We start from the raw sequence: 27,505 nt of genomic DNA, 5'->3' as shown, positions 1-27,505 counted from the left end.
TTAGTTAGAAATACCCTTGCAAATTTAATCTCAACCATATTTTGTGCTGCAAATTGCTGAAAGTACAAGGTGGTAACACAGAGAAGTAGATTGGACATGTGGAACCTGAATAAACAGGAAAGCAATTGTGTATTTCCTTAAATTTCTCAATCCTTCAATTTGATTGGTTAACAGAGGGAAGTGTAAATTAGAGCGCGTCAATTCATTGTTAATCAGGTACAGAAAGAGAAATGAAGAAAGGGAAAGAAATATTGGATCAAGAAAGGGTGAACAAAGACAAAGGAAAAGTTGAAAAAAATGCAATGTTAAATTTTACATTTTTAAAATATCCAACTACAATTAAAATTTGAAGGAATGACAATCCACAGTTGCAATAGTTAATTTTCTTTGCCAGGGAGGTTCATTGGCAGTAAACAACATGTTGCACATTATGAAAAGAATATCTGATAGCTGATCAGACTTAATCAAATATGTGCAGAGCTTAAATGGCTCCAAAACAAGTTTCTTGTGTCATTTCAGCCCACTGTAAATTTGTTCTGAATTTAGCTTGTACCTACCATGCAAGTACAGCAACTTCACGCATTCAACTCTGAAGTTGCTGCAGCATTTCTGCATGAGTAGTGGTGAGTGCAATTAGCCTTGCCATTATTTTGACAGCAAATTTTGGACCATAAAAGAGCATAATCACCACTAAAAAGTACCCATGCTTATATACTAGGCAATTAACAATCATCATAATTTGCCATCAGCATAGAAATCAATTTCGATCGCACCATTTACAATGTCTCAAGAGAGACATCAATTTTGGGCAATACAATAAACTGTGTTGCAGCTTTGTTGCTGATGGGCAGAATTTGAATCTTCTAAAACACCCTGATTTTTTATTGGCGAAATGAATTAAGCAGAAAACAAACTATATGCACTCATCTCACAATACAAGTGGTTAAAGGGCATTGGGCAACACTGGTTGCTTTCTATGAGCTACCCCAGTTATTTCAAAGTTTCTGAACCTTCTTAAAATTTATTCTTTCATGGGATGTGGGGATCACTGGCTAGGTCAGCATTTATTGCCAGCCCTAATTGCCCTTGACAAGGTGGGTGGTGAGCTGCCTTCTTGAACCACTGCAGTCTATGTGGTGTAGATACACCCACCGTGCTTTCGGGAGTTCCAGGGTTTTGACCCAGCGACAGTGAAGGAACAGCGATATCATTCCAAGTCAGGATGGTGTGTGGCTTGGAGGGGAACTTGCAGATGGTGGTGTTCCCCTGTATCTGCTGCTCTTGCCCTTCTAGGTGGTAGAGACCACGGGTTTGGAAGGTGCTATTGAAGGAGCCTTGGTGAGTTGCTGCAGTGCACCTTCGATGGCATACACTACTGCCATTTGTGAATGTGTTTCAAATATTAACACTTAATAAAGGTGGTGATTCAAATATATTAAGACCAACTTAAGTATTAACACTGCTTTGTGTAACTTTTAAGGATCCAGAGGATTTGAAATGTAGGATTCTACAGCCTGTGATGGTTTTACTGTCCAACTCTTATGGTGGGCAACTTGATGAACACCAGTGCACCCACAATAAGTAGTGCGAGCTGTACCTGGAAAGAGCAGGGAGGGAGTTAGAGTAGATAATTCTCATGTGAACTTGCAACAGCACAGTTCATTGGGCTGAATACCTTCCATTTGTACCAACATTTCTACGATGTCCTGGTCTTATAGAACACCGTTCTAAATTATTCTTATATTAAAACACAAAGTTAAGTTTGTATTGTTTTTATTTGAATGCAAAAATAAGTATACTTGATTTGCTGATATCTGCAATTAATTGGAAAACAAGTTCAGAAATAATAACCGTATTTTTCTCTTTTCTTGGTTTCCTGAATATTCTAAAGGTGACATAAGATGGGCATTTTTTCCTTCTGCGTTGCACGACTTAAGAGAAGCAGTATGCCACTAAGTGGCCTTCAAGGATTGAAATTCTAGTGCGGTCGGGGTGGGGGCAGGAAAGGGAGGAATTGCAATTTGGAGCAGTCGTCATTTTTATACTGTCAATGTGGTTGTTCGTGTCATTCAAATTGTTGTTCAGCTAGTGACTTCTTCGAAAAGCATTTTTAAAAAAACTTCATGATATACTTGCTGCTCAATATGAAAAAGCAATAAAAATCTTCATCTTATGAAAGTAGTTTCAGATTTGGATGTTTCATGGAAAATTACCCCTAAGAAAATAATTCTAGAAAATTTCAAATTTGGAATCTGACATGGGGAAATGAATTCATATTTGAAGCAAGCCTAACTGGGCCATTCTGCGTTCAATCGCTAACATCTGACTTTTGCCCAATTTGGATTAGCCTGGTTTTGGGTTGGTCTGTTTCCTTCAGCAACACAGATGGAAGCGTTCACTTTCCCAAAAGTTAAAATCAGCGACAGAATCTGTGGCACTGTTCTGTACATCACTAGAGCATTTATAGAGCATAACTGCCAAAAGCTGAGAATTCCCATGCAAACTATGACATGCTATGTGACTCTGGCAGATAACTTCAGATCTCAGGGCAATGACTTAAAAAAAGGAAAAACAAATAACATATATATTTTTAGTTGTCGGATCTTAATCTGTTGTTGATGCAATTTTCAATTTGTTTGCTCCTGCTGATTTTTCCGTCAATCTTCATTTTGTTATTGGAGTAATTGGCATTTAAAGATTATGCCTGCCAGTAAAGAAAGAAAAATTAGTAGGAAGTATGAATACTAATCAAAGTAATGCATTTTGTATGAATATTCTTGGAAGATAAATAGAAGCAGGAGTAAGCCATTTGGCCCTTTGAGCCAACTCCAGCATTCAGTATGATCCTGGCTGATTCTCTACCTCAATTCCACCTTCTGAAACTGATAGAAATGTACTCCTCTTCCCTTCTAACCCTGTGTCGGTGCTGACTCCTCGTGTTTCCACAGGCACTGCTAGTCTCCCATCCTTCATATATCAGACTAAACAGCAAGTGTGAGCAGACTATTCAATATAGAGGAAAGGCTAGTTTCTAGTCATACTCACATATAAGCAGATTTTAGCAGAGTTCAAACATGATCAGAAAATTAGACCTTAGCTGATTTTAAAACCTCCTTTGCCTAGGAATATGATGGGTAGCTGTAGTGCTCCACCTGAGATTGGATTTTAGCATGCAAGGAGGATTGAAAACAGGACCTTCCTGCTTTGGCTGCCATCCACTTGCAGGTGAAAGGTAACAAGCTGGTGAAGCTTTTAAAGCCACAATCAAATCTACCTTGACCAGTCCCAGGCAGTGCATTCCAGACCCTAATCACTCGCTGTGTTAAAATGATTTTCCTCATATCTAGTTTTCTCACTAATTATTTTAAATCGGTTCCTCTGGTTCTCAACCCTACTGCCAGTAGGAAGTGTTTCTCCCTATCTACTCTGTCCAGACCCCTCATGATTTTGAATACCTCTATCAAATCTCCTCTTGACCTTCCCTTCTCCAATGAGAACAGTACCAGCTTCACCAATCCGTGCACATAACTAAAGTGTCTCACCCCTGGAACCAATCTTGTAAATCTTTCCTACACCCTCTCCAGTGCTTTCACATCCTTCCTAAACTGTGGCGTTCAGAATTGGATGCAATGCTCCTGCTGAGGTTAAACCAGTTCTTAATTTTTTTTTCATATTCTTTTACAGATGTGGGCAAGGGCAATATTTATTGCCCATCGCTAATTGCCCTTGAGAAGTAGTGGTGAGCTGCCAACTTGAACTGCTGCAGTCCATAGCGCTGTTAGGAAGGGAGTTTTAGGATTTTGACCCAGCAGCAGTGAAGGAACTGCAATGTAGTTCCAAGTCAGGTTGGTGTGAGGCGCCCTTGTCCTCCTAGGTGGTAGAGGTCACAGGTTTGGAAAGTGCTGTCGAAGGAGCCCTGGTGAATTTCTGCAGTGCATCTTGTAGATGGAATACATTGCTGCCACTGTGCATTAGTGGTGGAGGGAGTGAATGTTTAAGGTGGTGGATAGGCTGCTTTGTCCTGGATGGTGTCGAGTGTCACAGAGGTGTATTGATGTCAAATATAAAATTTCAAATTTCATCTGCTGTACTCACATATGGAATTTTTTTAAAAGGGCAATTTCAACTGTTAAAACAAAGACACTGACTTATGATAGCTGCCAAGGGTCACCTGACATGCCTGCAACAGCAAGTTGGTCAAGTTTCTGGAAGTTACAACTAAGACATTCCCAGGAAACCCTCCTGTGGAATTTCACACCGGCTGATGTCAAGAATTACTTCAAAGATGAACTGAAACTTAAAATGGCTCAAATGTTGATGCCATTTGCAACACTATAATAGCAGCATTCCATTCCATTAAGCTGGCGATGGAGAGTCAACAAAGACAATGGCTACCTTGGAGATGTTGATATGTTCTTCCTGGCTCATTACATGGAAGAATGAATCAATCAGAAGTGATGGCTTGGACATTAAAAATTAACCACCTAGGCCATAACACAATAGCCAAAATCTGTCCAGGCATGAACAAATCAATTACCTCTCTGGTATACTCAATCATTATGGACAGGGAGGTTATCGTGATCAGAATCACCATTTTGAAATATTTTTTATTACAAAACCTTAATTGCTAAGGGCAGTCTGGAGAAGGAACAGCTGAAAGCAACAACAAGGCTACTTGCCTTACTCTCTCTTTCAACTAAAGTGAACCCTGCCTGTTTATACAGGCTGCGGACACCAGACTGAGAAATTCTAACAAAATCTTCGACTTCCAAAGCAGAATTTCCAGAAGAAAAATCCAAAGACCACAGAGAAGAACTGCCCGAGCCATGAACAACAGCGAAGTCAGTGATGTCAATCAGCCAATCAGTGAACTCTTTATTTCTTTGCTGTTTGTTGTTGAATCTTAATTTGGCCAAAAGTTAACCTCCTCTATTTTGCAACTTGTATTGTTTCATACTTGTGTGTGTGTTGCAACAGTTGGGATGTGTGTTTACCTTTTTAAATATTTTTAATATCTTTACCTGGGTGGGTTTTTAAGCGCAATAAAAACCAACCCCTTTTGTGTTTAAACCCAAGAAAGCCTGTCTAAGTTCTTTGCAATCACCGTATAAATAGTTAAGTAATCATTCCCTGACACTTATGTGGCATGGATGTTACTTGCCACTTTTCAGCCCAAGCCTGGATATTGTCCAGGTCTTGCTGCATATGTTCACAGACTTCTTCAGTATCTGAAGGGTCGCACATTGCAGTGAATATTGTACAAACATCAGCGAACATCCTCACTTTTGCCTTTAAGAGGAAAGGTCACTGATGAAACAGCTGAAGATAGTTGGGCCTGAGGAACACTTACAGCAATGAACTGGGACTGAGACAATTGACCTCCAACAACTATAAGCTCTTCCTTTGTACTAGGTGCCCCTCTTTTACCTCCTTCTGCTCCTGTCTGTTCAGACCTTACTTCAAAATGGAAATTGAATATAAATTGTTTTCTGCAGCATGAAAACACATGGGGCAGGATTTTGCCCTTGGCGGGGGTGCTTGGCAGGAGCAGTTGGGATGCTGACCGATGGCCATGCTTGGCTCCGCATTGCAATTTAATGCTGGCGGGCCAATTAAGGCCCACCCAGCATGGAACGCAAGAGGCAGCGCTGCCTCTGCGGGTAGGGGGAGGAGGGCGAGTGGGCCTAGCATGAAAGAGTGCTTTAATCTCCCTGAGATATGGGGCTGCCTCAGGGAGATGAAGCACTGTTTAAAAAAAATAAAATTGCCATAAAACATGTCCCCTCATGTGACTGTCATATGAGCTGGGACATGTTTTTAATTCAAAAAGAAAATTTTCATTTGATATTTATTTGCTTTAGGAAACCTCAACCCGCCCGTGGATGAGGTTTCCTAAAAAATGTAAAGGCCACTTGGCCTTTTCGCCTGGCCATCAACCGTTAGGTTGGACGGGTAGCGTAAATTTGAATTTACTTAGCTTCTTAATGGCCTTAATAGGCATTTTAATTGTTGGCGGGCGCGCAGCCGACTCTGGTTCGTGCCTGCCGAACAAAATATTGCGAGACTGCGCGATGATGTTGGAACGCTCGTCTGACGTCATCGCGCATCATTTTATGCTCAGACGTGTTGGGTGCATGCCCGCATGCCGAGTGTAATATTCTGTCCATGAAAACCATTGTATGTATACATCATTTTATCACATCTGTTCAGGCCTCAAATCACTTCATATATGGTGAATATCTGCAGTACAGTGATGATTTTTACGTAGGCCAACACAGCAGACTTATGTGCACAACAAAGTATCACAAAAAAACAATGAGATAAATGATCATTTAATCTGTTTTGCTGGAGTTGGTAGGACAAGAGGAAAGTTCTCCAGTATACTGGGAGAACTTCCCACTCTTTTCTGAATAACACCATAGGATCTATAACAATCTACTGATCAAGAAAATGGAACCTTAGTTTATTGTCTTATCTGACATATTAATCTGGTGTCAGCCTAGATTTTGTACGTACATTCTGAGGTGGAGGTTTTTCAAGACTTTGATTCAAGACAAGAGTATTGCCAATTAAGCCAAGCTGATACTGCCTTTAATTATCCTTATAAAAAGTGTTTATAACTGGTTCCTCTACTTACCATATAGACTGTAATGTAAGCAGAAAAACTCAAACCACATTAGCGTTGAGTATTTATTTCTCTTTTAATTTGGCAAAGAGAGCACGGGAAGCAAAGAACGGTTGCCAACCAATCATTGCAAAGGGTTCCCTGTAAAACAATAACAAATGTACAAAAAGGTAAATAAACACTAACATTCTCACTTCCCTGAGTATGCACAACTACTTATGCTTATTTTGATATATTTCTGTAATCTCTCTTCATTTTGTCATCAATCCATTTCTTGTAGTGCAGCTTGGGCGTGAGAGACAGGAGAAACGTGTTTTGGTTGGTCTGGTCAATTTAATTCTGTGGTCTGAGAGGAAGGTTAGCTGGTAATGTCACTTTTTTCCCCTTTACCTAAAATTGAGCCTTTTACACTTCAATTATAATACAGTAAATAACATTTACAATTATATAGTACCTTGTTACTACACGGCATTCAAAATTCTTCACATAATTAATGCTTTTACAATCTCCAGCCTGTTGTTACATAGGCAAATGCATTAGATATTATGCAGGCATCATGTGAAATGTTAACATATCTGATTAGTGTGTTAGGAGTGTTTAAAGATTTGTTATATCCGATGACAGATGAATTATCATGCCTGGGCTTGGAGAGATAGCTGACCAAACTCCCAGTAAGCCCAAGATGCTTCAGATTTCTCTAGCACAGTAGTGATTTAAGATTAGAAGATAAACAACAGTCATCAACACTACTGCTTTGTTCTGTTAAAAATTACATCTGGTAGTCTCTGCATCAATCTTGCAGACTTACCCAGTGGACATGAGACTTTTTGCATCAGTGGTCATTGTTTCCCCTTGTGGATATTCCGGGGTCCTTAACAACAGTTTAAAGATTTCCAGGTTTCTCCTGCTGGATGCTCCAGGCTCCATTAGCAACTATCTGTTTTCCATTAGTGGATGCTCCATGCTCAATTATCACTCATCCAATATTCTCATAGAGAGGCTATACCAGGAGACCTGTCAGGGCTTCCTGGGGATGCACTCTGACCAGCAAGCCCCACATCGGCATTGACCTCAGCTGGTTTGGGCATCAACTTTCACAGCTTGGTGCCCATCCATCCATGGTGAGCAAGGATGTCTGAAGCAACCTCATGTCAGAGCAGCAGCTGCCTTGCATTGCTGCGGGCACCTCTCAGGGCGCTCCGGATGAGAGTGGCAACTCCTCCGCCCTTCTCCCAGTCACCATAGCATCCGGTGAGGTTGCAACGACTGGGGAGATGACAGCTGCGAAACTGGCAGCTCCCTCCCAGGCGGGGCCAGCACAGGCTCCACGGGCCAGAGAACGACTGCCAAGGTCATCAAGGCCAACAGGACAGCAGAGTCAGGAGGCTGTCTCAGATGCCACTCCCAGCGAGGGGGCAGCACCAAGATGTAGCACCCGAAAGCAGAAACATAAGGCACCGTAGGCACACCGCGGGTTTTTCACTGGCGCTTTTGTGTTGGCCCGAGATGAAGTCCATATGATTTGCTTTGTTTGGTAACACTATTCTTATTTTTTGGAATAAGTTGGTTTGCTTGACAGAATAAATTCAGATATGTCACCATGGCTGAGGGTGCCTCTTTTCTTCTGCATGTGTATGGTTTCCAAAACCATAATGAGTGCTTTGTTGGACATTCAGCTTTATTAACAAGGCCCTTAGTGACTGTTCCTAACCTGGCAGATTTTGCACTTAGGTATTGAGTATCAAGCCTACAGCCCAGGCTTGTCCTGGTTATCCATCTATGTTGTGCTAGCTGAAGGTTCATTGGATTAAAGCCTCCCAGGTGTCCCTGCCTCCCTGCAGTATGCCCGGATCAGCGTCTACCCCCCCATCATTTCCCTGTGTGTGCTCATCCTCAGACTCACTGCTGGACTCATCGTGTGCAGCCGCAGCCACTGCGTCGATGTCTTCATCATCCACTGCGTCCCCCCTTTCCAGCGCAAGATTGTGGAGAGCGCAGCATGCTACCACTATCACCGAGACACAGTCTGGGGGGGTATTGGAGTGCACCCCCTGAGCGGTCCAGGCATCGGAAGCGCATCTTGAGAAGACCGATGGTTCTCTCCAGCACAGCCCTTGTGGAGGCGTGGCTCCTATTGTACCGCTGCTCAGCTTCTGTTCTTGGATGGCGGAGAGGTGTCATGAGCCACCTTCTGAGGGGATAGCCCTTGTCACCCAGCAGCCATCCATCCAGCCGGGCTGGAGCACTGAAGAGCCCTGGCACCTGGGAGTGTCTGAGGATGTAGGCGTCATGGGAGCTGCCTGGGTACCTTGCACAGACTTGTAGAATCAGCATCCTGTGATCACACACTATCTGCATGTTCATGGAGTGGAAACCCTTCCTGTTGATGAAGGCATCGGGCTCACCTGCTGGCGCCTTGATGACCACATGTGTACAGTCTATAGCACCCTGGACGCGGGGGAAGACAGCAATGGCCGTGAAGCCCCTGGCTCGCTGTGTTTGGCTTGCCTGGTCCCAACGGAAATGGATGAAGGTCAATGCACGGCTGAACTGTGACCTGCTTGACACAAGTGTGGACAGCTGATTGGGAGATACCACAAAGATCACCCACCGGAAGGAGCCAGAGGCATAGACGTTGAGGGCAGCTGTGACCTTCAGAGCCACTGGCATGGGGTGTCCACCCACACAGTTAGCGGAGATCTCAGGCCCAATCATCTGGCAGATATAGTTGATTGTCTCCCTTAAGAGACGGAGCCTCCTTCGGTACTGCACCTCAGACATATTGGGGTACCTGCTTCGCCGCCTGTAAACCCTGGCAGCAGGATAGTGGCAACTTCTGCAGTCCCTTCCACCTTGGACTGCCTCTTGGCCCTGCGCCCCTTGTGCCTGCACCTGTCCTCCCAAAGGTGGCTCCCCTGGAGGCTGAATGTGCACTCCTGGCCTCCTCCCCCTTCTAGCCCTCCCTTCCTCCTCACAGGAGGTGCCTCCAGTGGAGAGTTCAGCTCCCATTCCCAGGCTAAGGGAAGGCTTCCTGAAACCTGCAGGTCTTCGTAAAGTACCACAGCTGGTACAGGGATTGAACCTGCGCTGTTGGTATCATTCTGCACCACTCTCTAGCCATCTAGCCAACAGAGCTAATCAGAGGAAATTTCAGCCCGTCCAGTGAAAAGGTTCAGAGAGGTGGTGATGAGGGATGGCTGAATGTCATTGATACACACGTGGAATTGGATGCATTTTCAGATGACGTCACAAAGGGGCAACATGTAGATGGGAAATAGGAGGGAGCCAAGGATAGATCCTTGGAGGACTCCAGAGCAAACAATGTGTGGGCAAAAAGAGAAGCTATTGCAGGAGGCATTCTGACTATGATTCGACAGTCAAGAGTGGAACCAGGTGAGTGCAGTCCTACTCAGCTGAACAATGAAGGAGAGGAGTCGGAGGAGGATGGTGTGGTGTAACAAAACTTGCAGAACTGATATTGTTTTCATTGAAAAAAAAGATGAAGGGGGATATGATCCAATTTTTTAGAATGCTGAAGGGCAGAAGAACTGCCAATGTAAATAGGCGATTTGATTAAATTTGCAAATGCAAAGCTAAATGGCCCAGGTTTAAAATGGATGAGCTTCACCTTAGACTAAAATTGAGAAGAAACATTTTCCAGATAAAGGGATAAATATGAAGAATCGTCTCCTAGCAAAAAGTATTTGTGGACTACATCTGCAAAAAGGAGCTGGATAAGTACCTGTTCAGAATAAAATCAGTAATGATAGGGACAGGTACAGACCAACAGTGTCAAATTCTCCACAAGACCAATGGTTCTTATGCTATTAGCATGGGGGCTGGTGATTGGGTTAAGAATAGTGTCTGGAGATTAGGGCTTAAGAATGGAGATGTGATATAAATAAAGATTCTGGTATTTTGCTTATTCACTTTTGGGAACCAAGGAATATTAATGCAGAACATTCCCTCAGGAGATTGAAGGAGAATAGGCTAGAAGGCTAAAATGGCTTTTTCTTATTTCAGCCTTTCACATGTTTTAAAATCTGACCTACTTACAGAAATGTGGTACTTTGTTCTGACAAGAGTTCTCATAGCCATGGAAATACCGCAGAGACAAAACTCGTTCATGTCCGAAGCAATTTGACAGCCTAGGCATATTGTACAGAACAAGCCGCAGAAACCTAGAAATAATGAGAGAAAGCATAAAATACAAACTTTCATGGGAGAAAACTGAGAAGTTAGTGTTTCGCGTGCAGATAATTCTTCAAAACACAAATTTGAAGAAACGTCCTCAGTCAAAATGGTGGTATGTTTTATGTTTTCCACTGATGCCACTTAATCCGCTGAGATTTTTTTAAAAAATTATTCAGTTTGGGATGTAAGCTTAGCATTTATTGCCCATTTCTAGCATTTTCCATTCTCATTTCAAATTTCCAGCACCAACAGTGTTTTAGTTTCCATGTACAAACTCTCATTCCTATAACTGAATGAGAGGCACCATTTAAGCAATAGCAGCGACTAAGCTTTACTTTTCTGTTTCAGTAAAATCCCTGGCTTTAATAGTTTGCATTTTTCTTTACTGAGGAATTGATAATTGTTTTCTTGAATGATTTTTTTTCTTTGGTAAGATCAGATATTTTCAAACACCTTTAATGTAGAAAAACATGACAAGATTCTTTACAGGAGCGTAATCAAATTTGAAAAGATACTGTGAAAGAAGAAGATATTTAAATGAGCACCTAAAAGCTTGGTAAAAGAGAGAGATTTTAAGGAGAATGCTAAAGAAGGAGAGATAGAAGCAGAAATAGCAAAGTATGGAAAGTAATAACAGAGCTTAGAACCTATATGGCTGAATGCACAGCCGTCAATGCTGGGATGAAGGGACGCAGGATGATCACAAGGCCAGAGTTGGTGGAAAGCGTTCAAGGAAGACTGTAGGGCTGGAGGAGGGAACAGAGGTAGAGAAAGGTGAGACCAAATAAGGATTTGAATAGCAGAATGAGCATTTTAAAATAAAAGCATTAGTGGACCGGGAGCTAATGTAGATCAGCGAGCACAAGGCTAATAGGTGAGCGAGACTGTGCAGATTAGAATAAGGTCAGTAGAATTTAAAATGAACTCAAGTTAATAGGGGATGGGATCTTGGGGACTGGCCAGGAAAACACTGGAATTGTCAAGTCTGAAGGTAACAAAAGCATGGATAAGGGTTTCATCAACAGATGCAGTGAGGCACAAGCAGAAACAAGCAATGTTATGGAGTGAGAAGTGGGCAGTCCTAGTGATGGTGAGGATATGCTAATAGAAGCTCAGTACAAGGTCCAAAAATGATAGCGAGGTTGCAAATAATCTGGTTCACCTTGAAATAGTAGCCAAGGAATAGGGATGGTATCAGCGGCAAGGGGATGGAATTTGTGGTGGGGGCTGAAGAGAATGGTTTCAGTTTTCCCAATGCTTAATGGAGAAAATAGTAGCTGTCCACAATTGGATGTCGGCAACCTTGGAGGGATTGAGAGAAGTAGCGATGGTAGCACGGGAATACACGATGAATGGTAGGACCCTGGGAAGTACTGAGAAACAAAGGGACCTTGGTGTGCATGTCCACCGGTCCCTTAAGGACAGGTGGATGAGGTGGTTAAGAAGGCATATGGGATACTTGCCTTTATTAGCCGAGGCGTAGAAAATGAGAGCAGGGAGGTTATGCTGGAACTGTATAAAATGCTGGTTAGGCTACAGCTAGAGTATTGCGTGCAGTTCTGCAATCCGCATTATAGCAAGGATGTGATTGCACGAAAGAGAGTGCAGAGGAGATTTACCAGGATGTTGCCTGGGCTGGAGAGTTTTAATTATGAGGAGAGATTGGATAGACTGGGGTTATTTTCCCTGGAGCAGAGGAGATTGAGGGGGGACATGATTGAGGTGTATAAAATTGTTAAGGGCATAGATAGGGTAGACAGGAAGGAACTTATCCCCTTGGTGGAGGGATCAATAACCAGGGGGCATAGATTTAAGGTAAGGGGAAGGGGGTTTAGAGGGGATGTGAGGAAGAATTTTTTCACCCACAGGGTGGTGGGAATCTGGAACTCACTGCCTGAAAGGGCGGTAGAGGCAGAAACCCTCATAACATTTAAGAAATATTTGGGTGTGCACTTGCGATGCCATGGCTTACAAGGCTATGGGCCTAGTGCTGGAAAATGGGATTAGAATAGTTAGGTACTTGTTTGACTAGTGCAAACCCAATGGGCTGAAGGGCCTTTTTCTGTGCTGCAGACCTCTATGACTATGACTTTATGACCAAGACTTGCATTCATATCTATTTTTCAGTGACCTCAGGACATCCCAAAACAATGAAGTACTTTTGGTGTAATCACTGCTGTAGCATTGAAAATGCAGTAGCCAATTTATGCACAGCAGGATCCCATAAACAGCAAAAGGTGAATGATCAGACAATCTGTTTTATGTTGTTGAGCAATAATATTAGTCAGGACCCTGGGAAGAAGTCTTTTGCTCTTCTTCAAATTGTGGCATGGGATCATTTATGGCCACTTGGGCAGAAAAATGGGACCTTGGTTTAACATCTAATCTGAAAGTTGGAACCTCCAGCATTGCAGCAACTCCTCAGTGCTGCATGGAGCAGCAGCCTAACTTTTGTGCTCAAGTCTTGAGAGTGGGATTTGAACCTGCAAAGTTTTGTCTCAGAGGCAAGAGTGCCACCACTGATCCACAGGTTGACGTGTGGCGCAGTCAGTAACACTCTCACCCCTGTGTCATAAGGTTCTGGATTCAAGTCCCACTCCAGGGCTTGAGCACAAAAGCCATGGCTGACATTCCAGCCCATTACTGAGGGAGTGCTGCATTGTTGGAGGTGGTGTCTTTCAGATGAGATATTAAACTGAGGCCTCATCTGCCTGCTTGAGTGGATGTAAAAGATCCCATGGCACTCTTTAGAAGAAGAGCATGGGAGTTATCCCTAGTGTACTGGCCATTATTTATCTCTTGATCAAAATCACAAAAACAGATTATCTGGTCACTACCACATTGCTGTTGTGGGAGTTTGCAGTGCGCGAACTGGCTGCCATGTTTCCAACATTTCAGTCGTGTCTACACTTCAAAAATACTTCATTAGCTGTAAAGTTATATATAAATGCAAGTCATTTTTCTTTAAATGTGTGCATGAAGCTTAGAATGGTGGTTTCTAACAGCCAAGGAGTACTCCAAGGCAGAACTTAGTTATCGCATTGGGAGTTGAGGTAGAAAATATGAAAGGAATATTGTCCTTATTTTGCAGCCTGTCATTCAAAATTCTTAATGTGCTCCTACCAAATTCCTCACTGTTGTTTTAAATGAAGGAATTTGATAGGACCACATTAAAAATAAATTTGATAATCCTATGCGCAGTCACTTGCAAGCTTATATTTGCAGTACAGTAAAATATTGACTTTTGGGTGGAACCGAGTGCTCCTGTTGGCGGCGCGAGTGGACAATATGGTGGGAAGGCTAGAAATCGGTTTCATGAAACCAACTTGCAATTGTCCGCTCCGCCTGTCAATGGTGGGGCGTGTTTCCTGCCGCCTCAAGTCAGGTACTTTATTGTCATACATCGGCATATTATAAGCCCAGCTTGCTAGAATCACCCCCCCACCTCCCTTGGGGAGGCGATGGCATAGTGGTATTATTGCTGGACTAGTAATCCAGAGACCCAGTGTTTGAATCCTGCTATGGCAGATGGTGGAATTTGAATTCAATAAAAATCTGGAATTAAACATCTAATGATAACCATGAAATAATTGTTGTAAAACCCCATCTGGTTCACTAATGCTCTTTAGGGAAGGAAATCTGCTGTCCTTACCTGGTCTGGCCTGTGTGTGACTCCAGACATACAGCAATGTGGTTGACTCTTAAATGCCCTCTGAACAAGCAATTAGGGATGGGAAATAAATACTGGCCTAACCAGTTGATGCCCACATCTCATGAATGAATAAATTAAAAAAAACATTGGGTTATCTGGCACACCAACATGTTTCACAACTGTATATAAATGACGTGCACCTAGTGAGGTTGGTTGGTTGCCTACCTTGATTCGGGCAGCACTTGTGGTCATCCGCACCAGGCTTTGCAGGCAGCACCACATCACTTTTAGGGGGGCTCATGGGACCAGCCGTAAGGTGGGGAGGCTTTTCAATGGCTGCGGGCCTATGGTTTGCTTGGGGAAGGGGGAGAAGAGGCCTCAGGTAAGGGAAGAGGGTCTGCAGAGCTAGGGGGTTGCCCAGATTGTGTTTAGGGACACATGTTGATCTGTGCAAGTGGCCTCAAGAGCTGAGGAGGCCAGATGGAGGATGTGTGAGAGAGAGTGAGTGATGATGTCCCTTGAGCTGGCAGAGAGTGAGATGCCACTGAATTTTAAAAAATTTTTGTTCATTTACAGGATGTGAGCGTCACTGGCTAGGCCAGCATTTATTGCCCATACCATGTTGCTATGGGTCTGGAGGACAGCAGATTTCCTTCCCTAAAGAGGGGCATTAGTGAACCAGATGGGTTTTAACAACAATGGTTAGACTTTTAATTCCATATTTTTTATTGAATTCAAAATTCACCATCTGTCATGGTGGGATTTGAACCCATGCCCCCAGAGCATTACCCTGGGCCTCTGGAATACAATTCCAGTGACAATACCACTACGCCACCACCTCCCCATAAAGAGGAGGAGAGTGGGGGGGTGGTGGGGGACCTTCTAAATGTGTGAGTTTAGGGTGATAAGATGGTTGCTTTATTCTGGCAGCACTGATGAAATCATCCATCCATTGCACTGGATTGCCGACCTCTTGTGTGCAGCATTGGTACTGACCATCTCTGCCGCCGCCTCCCTAGCCAGATTGATGAGACTGATGAGCCTCCTGCGGCCAGAGTGGTGGTAGAGGACATTGCGGCAGGCTCCAGTGGTGTCCAAAAGGTGTCCCAGGAATGCGTCACTGAATCGTGGGAGGCTGCACTCTTCTTGGCTTTTGGGGCCATGTCTTCACAGGGCTTCCTGGGCTGGAACCACTGAGAGGTGTGTGCATGGCAGCACTTTAAATATGGTGCCTAGTGTGAGGAAGTGGTCAGGTGACGGCATGGCGGGTGAATGAGAGCCCACCCACCAGCGAAACAGTGTTTTTCTCGGGAATGCATGATTAATGATGTGGGATTGGGATGACATGGCGTGAAAAGCCACCATTGCGTCCGGTGGGTAAAATTTTCTTTTTTCCACCTGCTACCACACTTAGTGCAAATCTGGAACGATTCCGCCCTTTGTCTTTTCAGGCAGACAAAGTTCTAAATTTTGCAGAAATGAGTATAATGAGTCATTTGTGCTACTGACCTTGTCAATATACTGTTTACAAATCTGGGAAAGTATTTTCCAAAGCATTTAAAGATCCTAGGGTAGACTTTCCATGGAAATTTTCCTAATCTCCTGCCATAACTTGGTTGGAAACCCTGCAGTAACAGTGCAAACAACCGTTTATGCTGTTTCTCCACGGTTTTCACCAATCTTCCAATAAAGTTACAGCAGGAGATTGAGAAATCCCCATGGAAACTGTTATTTATCCTGTATAATTTGAATCTAAATTGGGCTGATGAGCTTTTAAAACATTTTGAGGGAAAGGTTTTTCCTTCCATTTTCTTCCCATTATTCATTTTCTCTTTATTTTTTGCTAGGTTAAGGTTCTTCAGATTAGCAGCTCCTCAGTGTGTACCAATGAAGTACTTGAAAAATGTATTCAACGTTGTGATGTTGAGAAATAAATATTAGTGTATTATACTCTCAATGGTCTGTCTTTTGACTTCCTTCAGCATTGGAAACAGGTATAGATGGCCCAGTATAATTGTCTGTCAGGCGCATAAGGTCATTCAATGGAGCAGGATGGAGGAGTAGTGGGTAGGACACATGCATAGATCCTCTCACAAATATACTGGTATAGCCCCAAGACTGTTATCACTCAACTAATTTACATAATTCTTTTTTAATGGATAGTCATTTTTTCTTAAATTTTCTTCGCAATAAGATATTTTGGCATTTTGACTGTGGTTACTGTTTGAATGGCCTTACAATGTAAAGGATGTAAGTAATTAGTGAAACTAACAGCTCCATATATCGTATAGGCATGTTAGACAAACAGGTGTAGGCTGGTTTGGTAACTAGGTGATTTGTATGCAGCTTTAGGACTTTTGTATGCAGAATGGCCGTACTCCCAATGGTCATAGTCACAAGAAGAGTAAAAGGAAAAGAAAAAAATGCCTTTGCATAGCACATTTCACGACCTCAGGACATCCCAAAGAGCTTTAAAGCCAATGAAGAACTTTTGGAATGTAGGAACTGTTGTAACACAGGAAACAGGTAGAAGCAGAAAGGACATTTAAATGTGGCTATGCCAGACAGTCCAACGCTACATATGTAGACAGGGATTTTCTTACATATTCCCATATCATCACAACAGCTGTACAGTCCGGTGTTCCAATCCCTTTTTTCCATGGAGACAGGCTGGTTTATTATAACCATGGGGTTGCCTCCAAACTGTGCCATTTTGGGGATTTTCTTCTTGTTTCACAGCAATGCACTGAAAATCTAGAAACAATAAAGAGTTATTTTTATTGAAAATTGGGTGATGGCAATGAATCCTGAGACACAGCTCTAGAACTCGACTTCAATGCACCCTTCAAAGCCAAATATCTCCTGCGAGCCCTCTTGTTAAATATTTCCAGTCTACAATCATTACTTTTCACCTTAGAATAAAACGTTGGACTTGTGGGGAAGGCAACCTTAATGCTAACATATTGCAGTCAGCTAGAAGATGTGACCATCAGCCCCAGCCAATAAACATTCACAACCAATCTTCTCCAACCTGGCGAGTGAAGCCACAAGAGTGAATCCACATCTGGAGCAATTATTTGGAAAATGCTTCCCATCTTTGGTTGTGGTGGTGGAGAGGAGGTGGTGTTGTGAACAAGGAGCAGCATGGACAATGAACTGTACCAGCTTGATTCATGAAATGAATGCAATTGCGAAGAATTATATTTAGTTGGGATGAAATCCAAGAAAATCAAGTTCATTTCACTGTCTGAATGAAATCAAACAGCAAATGAAACACTGAGCACAGCAATGCTCCAAGAAACAAGTTACCTGTAGGTGTAATTTTTCCAGGGGAATTGGCCCAAGCCTCCACCCTGGGTTCAGAGCTGGAGACATTCATGGAGGGTTCCAGGCAGCGTAAATCAGTGCATTGGAAGTTTAAACTTCCCTGGCAATTATAGCGCCTGTCTGTGCGTCAAGGTCCGTGAGGTCCTGACATGCACCTCCTAGCTTACTCTGACAATTCTCTGACAATTTGGAGACCAGAGGATTTATTGCATTGTTACCCTCCTGTAGAAAAGAGATTTGGACCGACAAACAGGATGCTTATTTTTACTCCGCTTCCAGATTAGGATAGTTCCCTGCATCATTTCGTTTTACAAGTGAAACAAATAGTACACATCGACCATCAACATATTGGGGGCAGGAAACTGCAACTTTCCTATCTTCTGCTGTGTTTTTCATTCTTTCATGGGAATGCGGTTGTCACTGGCACGGCCAGTATTTGTTGCCCATCACTAATTGCCCTTGAACTAAGTGGCTTGCTCAGCCATTTCAGATGCACTTAAGAGTCAACCAAATTACTATGGATCTGGAATTAGCCAGACTGGGTAAGGATGGCAGATTTCCTTCCCTAAAGAGCAGTAGTCAACCAAATGGGTCTTTACGACAATCAATGGTCACCATTACTGAGACTAGCTTAAAAATTCCAGATTTTATAAATTTAATTTAAATACATGCTGGGATTTGAACCCAAGTCCCCAGATCATTACCTGAGACCTCTGGATTATTAGTATGGGGACATTACCACTATACCACCATCTCCTCCTAATTCCCTGGTGATCAACTTTTGCAGAATAGATTTAGTGGAATTTTAGTTCCCCAAAGGGGTCTGGGGAAGGTAAATATGTTCAAAATCTCAAGCCCTGGCCCCAGTCTGCCTTCAACCTCTGACTTGTGGTTTTTATTGGTGCCATGTTGAAGGAAGAATGACCAATCCACTCTCTGGAGGTGAGTCAGTCACTGAAATACTCTAGGGCAGCTGTGTGTGCTTTCACTTTCATGAAATTTATATTTTTAACACATGGATACCAGCATTCCCTGGTTTTGGGATTACTAGTCCATTGACATTACCACTACCCCAAAACTGTGGCAAAAAGATTTAAATATAGGCAATTTTAAGGTCTTGCACTTTGGACCTAAAACGGTTGGAACAGGGTACTTCCTGTATGATGAAAAGCCAGAAGCAGTGGGGCATCCAGTAAGGGGTCCTGGTACACAGATTATTGAAGTGTTGTGGATAGGTACAAAAGACTATTGGGACATTGGCCATTATACCTAGAGGACTGGAATACAAGGAAATCATGCTTTGGCTATACTATGCCTGGAGCACTGTGTGCACTTCTGATCACCACACCTTAGGGAAGTATATGTTGGCCTTGGAGGGAGCAAAGCATAGATTTACTAGAATGATAACTAGAGTCCAAAGGTTAAATTACAGGTAAGGTTGTAATTCCCATTTCCTTCACCCTGCCATTTTATCTCTCTTAGTCTCGTCTTTCTCTTTATTTTGCTTCCTGAACATGATTTGGTACTGACTTCTGTACTGTAACTGATACTTCCTGGTTCAGACGCTTTGCTCCTCAGTAATAATCCTTCAATCAGATTGGTTAAGGAGATACACGTTGTTTGTCCTGTTCCCAGATCCCCCATAACTGAACCACAATAGATTTCCAATCACCACTGCACAAGCCCACACAAAGTCTGTGGGCACTGTTCATTCACTGCTGTTTGCAAAATCCAGGTTGTTGTTCCAAAATTCTATGATCTGCTTAATAATTAAAGAATTTTCCTTGATCTAAATTCTCCATATTTAAAATTCTTCGACCTCTAACAGCAAAGGCTCGAGGGAGGCAGATTGGTGTTGTGTGATTGAACATGAAGTTTGATAAATCTTCTTACAAACAATAGTGGCAGGTATTTCAAAATACTATTATTAATGCAAAGAAAAGTATTTTAGCAATGTCAAAGAACATCTTGAAACACCGGGCTTATTTGTTTTTTTAAAATTCAGCTTTCCATAAAAAAGGAGCTAAAATTTGAGAAGGGCCGGATTGTGGGTCTGGGGATTGCGATGCACGATTGCCCTGCCCTCGAATGAGGTGATGCAGACAACACGTAAACTTCAAGCTGCCTGTCCATCTCCATGATTGGGCCGTGCAGCCCTGAGCAAAACCTGCTGCTAAGTGGCAGCAGGCTCAGCAATGGGTCCAGGTGCGTGCCAAACTAGCATGAGTTCAAGCTAAAATAAAAGGAAGATACTGTAGATGCTGGAAATCTGAAATAAAAACAGAAAGTGCTGGAAATAGCAGGTCTGGCAGCATCTGTGAATAGAGAGAATTAATGTTTCCAGTCGAATATGACTGCTTCAAAAGCTAGTCTGGACTTCTTTAAGGGCAGGTGCATTCTGTCTGCAGTTGGCGTTGGAACTTATCTTCCAACGTGTTTCTTTCAGGGAGCAGGAGGCCAGACGTAGGCTCCCAGATTTTTTGATGCAGTGCTGGAGGCTTTAGCCCAGTGGAAAATAGGAGAGACACCATGTTTGCATAGGGCACAGGAGGCCCTCAAGACACTGTGAAGGGAATGTGAGCTGATTGCCACAGAGATCAATTCAAGAAGTCTGGCCCTGAGGACCATGGCTAAAGTGCCCAAAAAAGCCCAATGACTTCACAGGAGTGAAGGTTTACGTGGAACAGGCAGAAAACTGGAGTTAAGGCCATAATCAGATCAGCCATGGTCTTATTGAATGGTGCAGCAGGCTTGACGGGTTGAATGGCCTACTCCTGCTCCTATTTTTTATAATTTATGATTCTTATGATACCTTGGCAAAGCTGCATGCTTGCTCCTCCTGCTACTTTCTACTTAGTGAGAAGTCTTTGTGTACAGGGTCATGGTGACTTCCCTGATGCAGCAATGCATAATGAACGGTGAGATGTTGATAACATCAACGGCACCAGCCTGGAAGGATCCGAGAAATTGAGGATGGTGGTGTCAATGATGGCCGCTGGCAATGCCATCTTGCCCTGCTCTGTGGTTGCAGATTCAGTTTGAGAAGATGGCACAGTCCAGTGAATACATGCTTGGTGAATTGTAGCCACCTCAGACACTGCTCCTGGCTGATGGAGGAAGCAGAAAAACACAGAAGTAATCTCTGAATACCTTAGGTAGGTACAGCCCTTTATTGAGAGCCCTCCTCTTCCTCTCTCTGCACACTTCTTCCTCCCTCTGTTGCCTGTGCTCCATTTCCCTGGCATGCTGCAACCAAGAGGGACTGTAACCAAACTGAGAGCAAGCTTTGTGCTCAGAAGCCTTCAAACTGCTCCCTGCAAGGATCCAGATCCCTTCTGACCTAAAGAACTTGTATGAGTTCCTCCAACAGTATAGTACGCTGTACATTCACCAACACTGCAGCACCAAAAGAAAGTTCAAAACACCTTACCTGGAAGTCCTATGCTGATACATTTAATTAGCACTAGAGGGAGGAGGGGTCCTTTGTGCAGTTGAGCTCATTTTCAGCTGTGCACGTTTAAGAGAGGGTGTTAATAGGATCTGTGAGGATCAAAATGGCAGGTCTGGCACCAAATCAGCATTAGATACTGAGTGACATGACGAGCTGCTCATTCTGGTGCACACATGGCATGCCCGTGCTATTGTCCTTCTAAGAAGGCTGATGACTGTGGTCTGTGCTGAAAGTAGTCTGAAGCAGATCAGTCATCTTTTTTAGCCTCTTTATTCTCTCATAGCATCAACACCAGTGGCATTATGGAGTCTGAATTTTCAGCCAAGCAATCGAAGAATTACATATATTTATAGGTTGTATTATAGGCTGTATTCATTGTTCAATTAAACAGCCTAACAACAGGGATAAGATAATGTATAGCGGTAATATTATTAAACTAGTAATCCAGAGGCCCAGGGTCACTGATTCAAATTCCATCAAGGCAGCTGGTGGAATTTGAATTCTTATAGCTAATAAAGCTAGTCTCATAATTGTGCCATCGATTGTCGTTGGGAAGGAAATCTGCCATCCTTACCTGATCTGACCTGCACTCTGAAATGGCCCTTGCAAGCCACTTAGTTGCAAAAGACTGCTACAAAAAAGTTGAAAAACAGTAAAATCAGGTGGCCCACCTGGCATCAACCTCGGCACTGGAAACAATGATGGCACAGATAGCCCTGTTGATCTTGTAAAGTCCTCCTTACTAACATCTGTGGACTTGTGCCAAAATTGGGGGCACCCGTCTCACAGACTAGTCAAGCAACAACCTAACATAGTCATACTCACTGAATAACACTTCACAATGTCCCACCACCATCACCATCCCTTGGTATGTCCTGTCCCACCAACAGGACAGAGCCAGGAGAGTTGGGAGGGAGTTGTCCTGGGAGTCCTACACATTGACTCTGGACCAATGAAGTCTTATCACATCAGGTCAAACATGGGGAAACAAACCTCCTTCTGATTGCTGCCTACCCTCAGCTAATTCATTAGTACTCCTATGTGTTGAACACCACTTGGAGGAAGCATTGAGAGTGGCAAGGCACAGAATGGAGTCTTCAACATCCATCACCAAGAGTGGCTCAGTAGCACTGCTATTGACTGAGCTGGCTGAGTCCTGAAGGACACTTCTGCCAGACAGGTCCAGTGGCAGCTTTTGATGGAACCAACAAGAGAGAAAAATCTAATTGAATTGTCCTCACCAATCTGTCACAGATGTTTCTGTCCATGACAGTTTAGGTAAGATTGACCACTGAAAAGGCCTTATGAAGACCAAGTCTGGTCTTCACACTGAGGATACACTGCAGCATGTTGTGTGGCAATACTACAGTGCGAAATTGGATAGATTCAGAACAGATCCAACAGCTCAAAACTGGGCACCCATGAGGTGCTGTGGGCCTTCAGCAGAAGCAGGATTGTACTCAACTATAATCTATAACCTCATGGCCCAGCATATCCCCCACTCTACCATGATCATTAAGCCAAAGGACCAACAATTTCTGCTAATTGTGGAGTCTAGGACTAGGAGGCATTGTCTAAAAATTAAAGACAGATATTTCTGGATTGAAATCAGAAAACACTTCTATACGCAAAGGGTGGTGGAAGCTTGGAACTCTAATGCAAATGGCAATTGATGCTAAATCAATTATTAATTTTAAATCTGATGTGATAGATTTTTGTCAACCAAAGTTATTAAGGCATATGGGGCAAAGGAGGGTATGGTGTTAGATCACAGGTGAGCCATGATCTCATTGAATGACAGAACAGGCTCGAGTAGCAAAATGGACTTTTCCTTTTCCTATGTTTCCATAAGGCATAACTACCTTAAGGGACACTGAATTGCTCTCACTGACTGATTCACAAATTAAATGTTTAATCCACATCAGCTCCAGAATCTTTCACATATCACAATTTTAATCAAACATGCTGTTCGTGGATAGGCTACATGTTCCTTAAAATTTGAACTTTTTTTATAATTTCCTTTTCAATTGCTTTGACACTGCTTCTGACTTTGAGATTTAATCAGATCAGAGGTGTATGTTTATCTTATACGAACATACGAACAAGGAGCAGGAGTAGGCCATTCAGCTCCTCGAGCCTGCTCCGCCATTTAACAAGATCATGGCTGATCTGATAGTATCCTGAAATCTGCATCCCACCTACCCCCGATAACCTATCACCCGCTTGCTTACCAAGAATCTATCCACTTCTACCTTAAAAATATTCAAAGGATGGGATTTTCAGGCCCTGGCGCGGGCGGGACCCGCCACAGGCGAGGTGGCGCCCAGCCAAAAGTCCATGACTTGCGGCAGGACCGGAAGATCCTGGCAGCAGGCGGGTGTGGAAAATCCCACCCAAAGGCTCTGCTTCCAGCCACTTTTCAAGAAGAGGAAAATCGTGTTTGAATTAAGGAGACGCCAGCTTGTTTTATTTAACGACCAGACATGTTTTTCCTGCAGTGAGATGCAAGTAGTATTCAATTTGATCCCCAGACTCTACCAGCCTTTCCTCTTGAGAATAAGTATCCGCATTGCACACCGAACACAAGTTCCTGTTAGAGCGCCCCGATCATAATGAAAGCACTTCAATTTGCTTAGGGCAGATCAAGTTTTAAAACTATTTTCAAATCTAAGTCCAAAGTTCATACTTGGGCTCCTCCACTGACCAGCACTGAAAAATCTCGAGGCTGCCAGTACATAACATCCACATTTTTAAAAGAGTCAGAAATAAGCTTATCCAGAAAAAAATGAAACAGATTTAAATTCATCCCATTTGAAATCATTCCTCGAGATATACTAAGCATATTAGTTTGGTCAGGAAACATTTAATACGTGTCACAGTAAGTCAGCTGCATCAAAGAATCTGGATCTGGTTTAATTTTTACCTATCATTATCTAACAGTTACTCACCACCTTTAGTAAGGAAATGGATCCTGGAGAACCTTTCCCTTCCACTACATCGAAAAGCCACTCCTGCTTTCTACCTGCAGCTTTCATAGGTGAGGAGATGGCACCTTGCCAGTTACGTTTCATACGATTGGTCAATGAGAAATCACGTGTCCCAGCTTTTCAACTTTAAAAATGTTACCTCTTATAGCACAGTACAAAGTAGCTGAAGGGATTCAATATATGGGATATCGAGAAATGGCTGAAGGCACTGGATACTGCAAAGGCAATGGACCCTGACAATGTTCCAGCAATAGTACCGAAGACTTGTGCTCCAGAACTAGCCGCTCCCCTAGCCAACCTGTTCCTGTACTGTTACAACTTTGGCATCTATCCAACAGTATGGAAATTTACACAGTTATATCCTGTACAAAAAAGCAGGACAAATTCAACCTGGCCAATTACTGCTCCATCAGTCTACTCTCGATCATCAGCAAAGTGATAGAAGGGGCTGTCGATAGTGCTATCAAGCGGCACTTACTCAAGAAATAAACTGTTCAATGACTCGCAGTTTGGGTTCCACCAGGGTTACTCAGCTCCTGATCTCATTGCAGCCTTTGTCCAAACATGGAGGATTATTATAGAATCATTCTAGAATTTTATAATTCTATGATTCTATAATTTGTGCACATCAAAATCTCACACACTGCAATATGCTAATCACCAGCTAGGCTTGTGCTTTGCAAGGCCTACCCCCTGTTCCCATAGATAATGATCCCATTAGGCGTAGCCCAAATAACAGCAGAGGAGTGCTACATACCTCTGCAAGAGTAGTTGTTGAGAATACCTTTGAGGTCTCAAGGGATTCCTTCGCAGCCTGGACAAGTTGGGAGGGAAAACGCAATATGTTTCAGCTTGTGTGTCATGTATAATTGTAGTCTGCTGTGCTCGGTGCAGCTTCACCATAGAAAGAGGTTTGGACTTGAACATTTCCAGTGAGGTGGTCCTAATTGCTTTGGCAGAAAAGCTACATGGAGGAAACTATGATAATGTTAACTTAAAAGATTCCTCAGTCACTGCTGCAATGTAATAACTAATCTCTTCTGTTCAACACAGACTCCCTTTGACACCAGTGTGTTACTTCCTTCTCCCCCACAGTCAAATAAGGGACAATGCCTCAATTCAGTACCCATCCCAGGGTAAGAAAACACATCAATCCTCCTAATCCCTATATACTTGTTTCAATAATAATCACTGGAGGTGTTGTGGTTTCTGTGGTAGCATTCCTATCTCTGGGCCAGAACCTCTAGGTTCGAGTCCCAGGCCAGGACTTGTTGAGCATGAAGGGTATGTTCATGACACAGCTCAATAGGCTGATAATCAGCCTGAGAATCCCGTCATCACCTCCCTGCTATTACCCAGAGGGAACAAAGTGCACCAGGTTGGGACTTGTTGGGCATGGAGGGAATGTTCATGACACAGCTCAATAGGCTGATAATCAGCCTGAGAATCCCTTCATCACCTCCCTGCTTTACCCAAAGGGAACAAAGTGCACCAGGTTGGGACTTGTTGGGCATGGAGGGAATGTTCGTGACACAGCTCAATAGGCTGATAATCAGCCTGAGAATCCCGTCATCACCTCCCTGCTATTACCCAAAGGGAACAAAGTGCACCAGGTTGGGACTTGTTGGGCATGGAGGGAATGTTCATGACACAGCTCAATAGGCTGATAATCAGCCTGAGAATCCCTTCATCACCTCCCTGCTATTACCCAAAGGGAACAAAGTGCACCAGGTTAGGACTTGTTGGGCATGGAAGAAATGTACATGGCACAGTTCAATGGGATGATAATCAGCCTTGCAATCCTTCCAAAGGGAACAAAGTTGTGTGAATCATTGCGTGATTGAGCAATCAGCACCAAATAAATGTGCCACCCTTTCCCATACGATTTCTTTTATTGCAAAAGATAAGCGCGTATTTTAGTTCAAAATAAACATTCTTTGTTGACACTGTGCTTAATCAATAATTAATTCAGAAACGCTGCCATGAACAGTTTTCTTTTGAAATTGTGCAAAAAATGTAACTCACCATCCCAGGTAGGATATTTTCCTCTCTCTAGGTGTGTGAGTAATCCATGAATTAGTGAATAGTTTCTGGAACAACTCTAATTGCCTGTCCACCATCTACAAGGCACAAGTCAGGAGTGTGATGGAATACTCCCCACTTGCCTGGTTGAGCGCAGATCCAACACTCAAGAAGCTCAACATCAACCAGGACAAAGCAACCTGCTATATTGGCACCCGGTCAACCACTTAAACATTCACTCCCTCTACAACAGACGCACAGTGGCAGCAGTGTGTACTATATACAAGATGCACCGCAGCAACTCACCAAGACTCCTTCGACAGCCATTTCCAAATCCCCAGCCTCTACCACCTAGAAGGACAAGACCAGCTGATGTATGGGAACACCACCACCGGCAAGCTCCCCTCCAAGTAACACACCATCACCGTTCCTTCACTGTCGCTGGGTCAAAAACCTGGAATTCACTGTCTAACAGTGTACCTACACCAGATCGGGTGCCATGGTTCAAGAAGGCAGCTCACCACCACCTTCTCAAGGGCAATTAGGGATGGACAACAAATACTGGCCTTGCCTGTGATTCCCACATCCCAAGAAAGATGAAAAAAAGGTATATTGACCTCTGAGGGAGTACAGCAGAGTTTTAGCAGAATGATACGGACACTAATGGTTAAATTACAATGAGACATAACACATACAAAGGCTGTAATCCATGGAATTTAGAAGGCTAAGGAGTGGTTTGATAAATGATTTCAGGATATTAGAGTGAATTGATAAGATTGATATAGAGAGACTATTTCTGCTATTTGTGGAGTCTAGGATTAGGAGGCATTGTTTAAAAATTAAAGACAGATATTTCTGGATTGAAATCAGAAAACACTTCTATACACAAAGGGTGGTGGAAGTTTGGAACTCTAATGCAAATGGCAATTGATGCTAAACCAATTATTAATTTTAAATCTGATGTGATAGATTTTGTCAACCAAAGTTATTAAGGCATGCGGGGCAAAGGACGGTATGGTGTGTTAGGTCACAGGTCAGCCATGATCACATTGAATGACAGAACAGGCTCGAGTAGCTAAATGGACTTTTCCTGTTCCTATGTTTCCATAAAGCATAACTACCTTAAGGGACACTGGATTGTTCTCGCTGACCGATTCATAAATTAAATGTTTAATCCACATCAGCTCCAGAATCTTTCACATATCACAATTTTAATCAAACATGCTGTTCATGGATAGGCTACATGT

At 43.1% G+C, this 27,505-nt stretch overlaps 1 protein-coding gene across 3 annotated transcripts; it reads right to left on the bottom strand.

The window, feature by feature from the left end:
• LOC144682119 (placenta-specific gene 8 protein-like) lies at nucleotides 1–26,397 on the bottom strand. Of its 3 annotated transcripts, none has more exons than XM_078544469.1 (5): nucleotides 26,262–26,397; nucleotides 17,075–17,225; nucleotides 10,682–10,806; nucleotides 6,638–6,766; nucleotides 1–2,704 (listed from the first exon to the last, which is right to left on the bottom strand). In XM_078544469.1, the coding sequence occupies exons 2-4, from the start codon at nucleotides 17,181–17,183 to the stop codon at nucleotides 6,677–6,679; spliced, it is 324 nt and encodes a 107-aa protein (XP_078400595.1). In that variant the 5' UTR covers nucleotides 17,184–17,225; nucleotides 26,262–26,397; the 3' UTR covers nucleotides 1–2,704; nucleotides 6,638–6,676. The 3 variants fall into 3 exon arrangements, with proteins under 3 accessions (XP_078400595.1, XP_078400604.1, XP_078400588.1); XM_078544478.1 differs by lacking the exon at nucleotides 26,262–26,397 and adding an exon at nucleotides 24,715–24,829; XM_078544462.1 differs by lacking the exon at nucleotides 26,262–26,397 and adding an exon at nucleotides 24,198–24,620.
• Nucleotides 26,398–27,505: the final 1,108 nt, after the last annotated feature.

The sequence above is a fragment of the Cetorhinus maximus genome, chromosome 1 (assembly GCF_964194155.1).
Source record: "Cetorhinus maximus chromosome 1, sCetMax3.hap1.1, whole genome shotgun sequence".
Lineage (NCBI taxonomy): Eukaryota > Metazoa > Chordata > Chondrichthyes > Lamniformes > Cetorhinidae > Cetorhinus > Cetorhinus maximus.
This window is presented reverse-complemented; position numbering and strand designations above follow the sequence as displayed.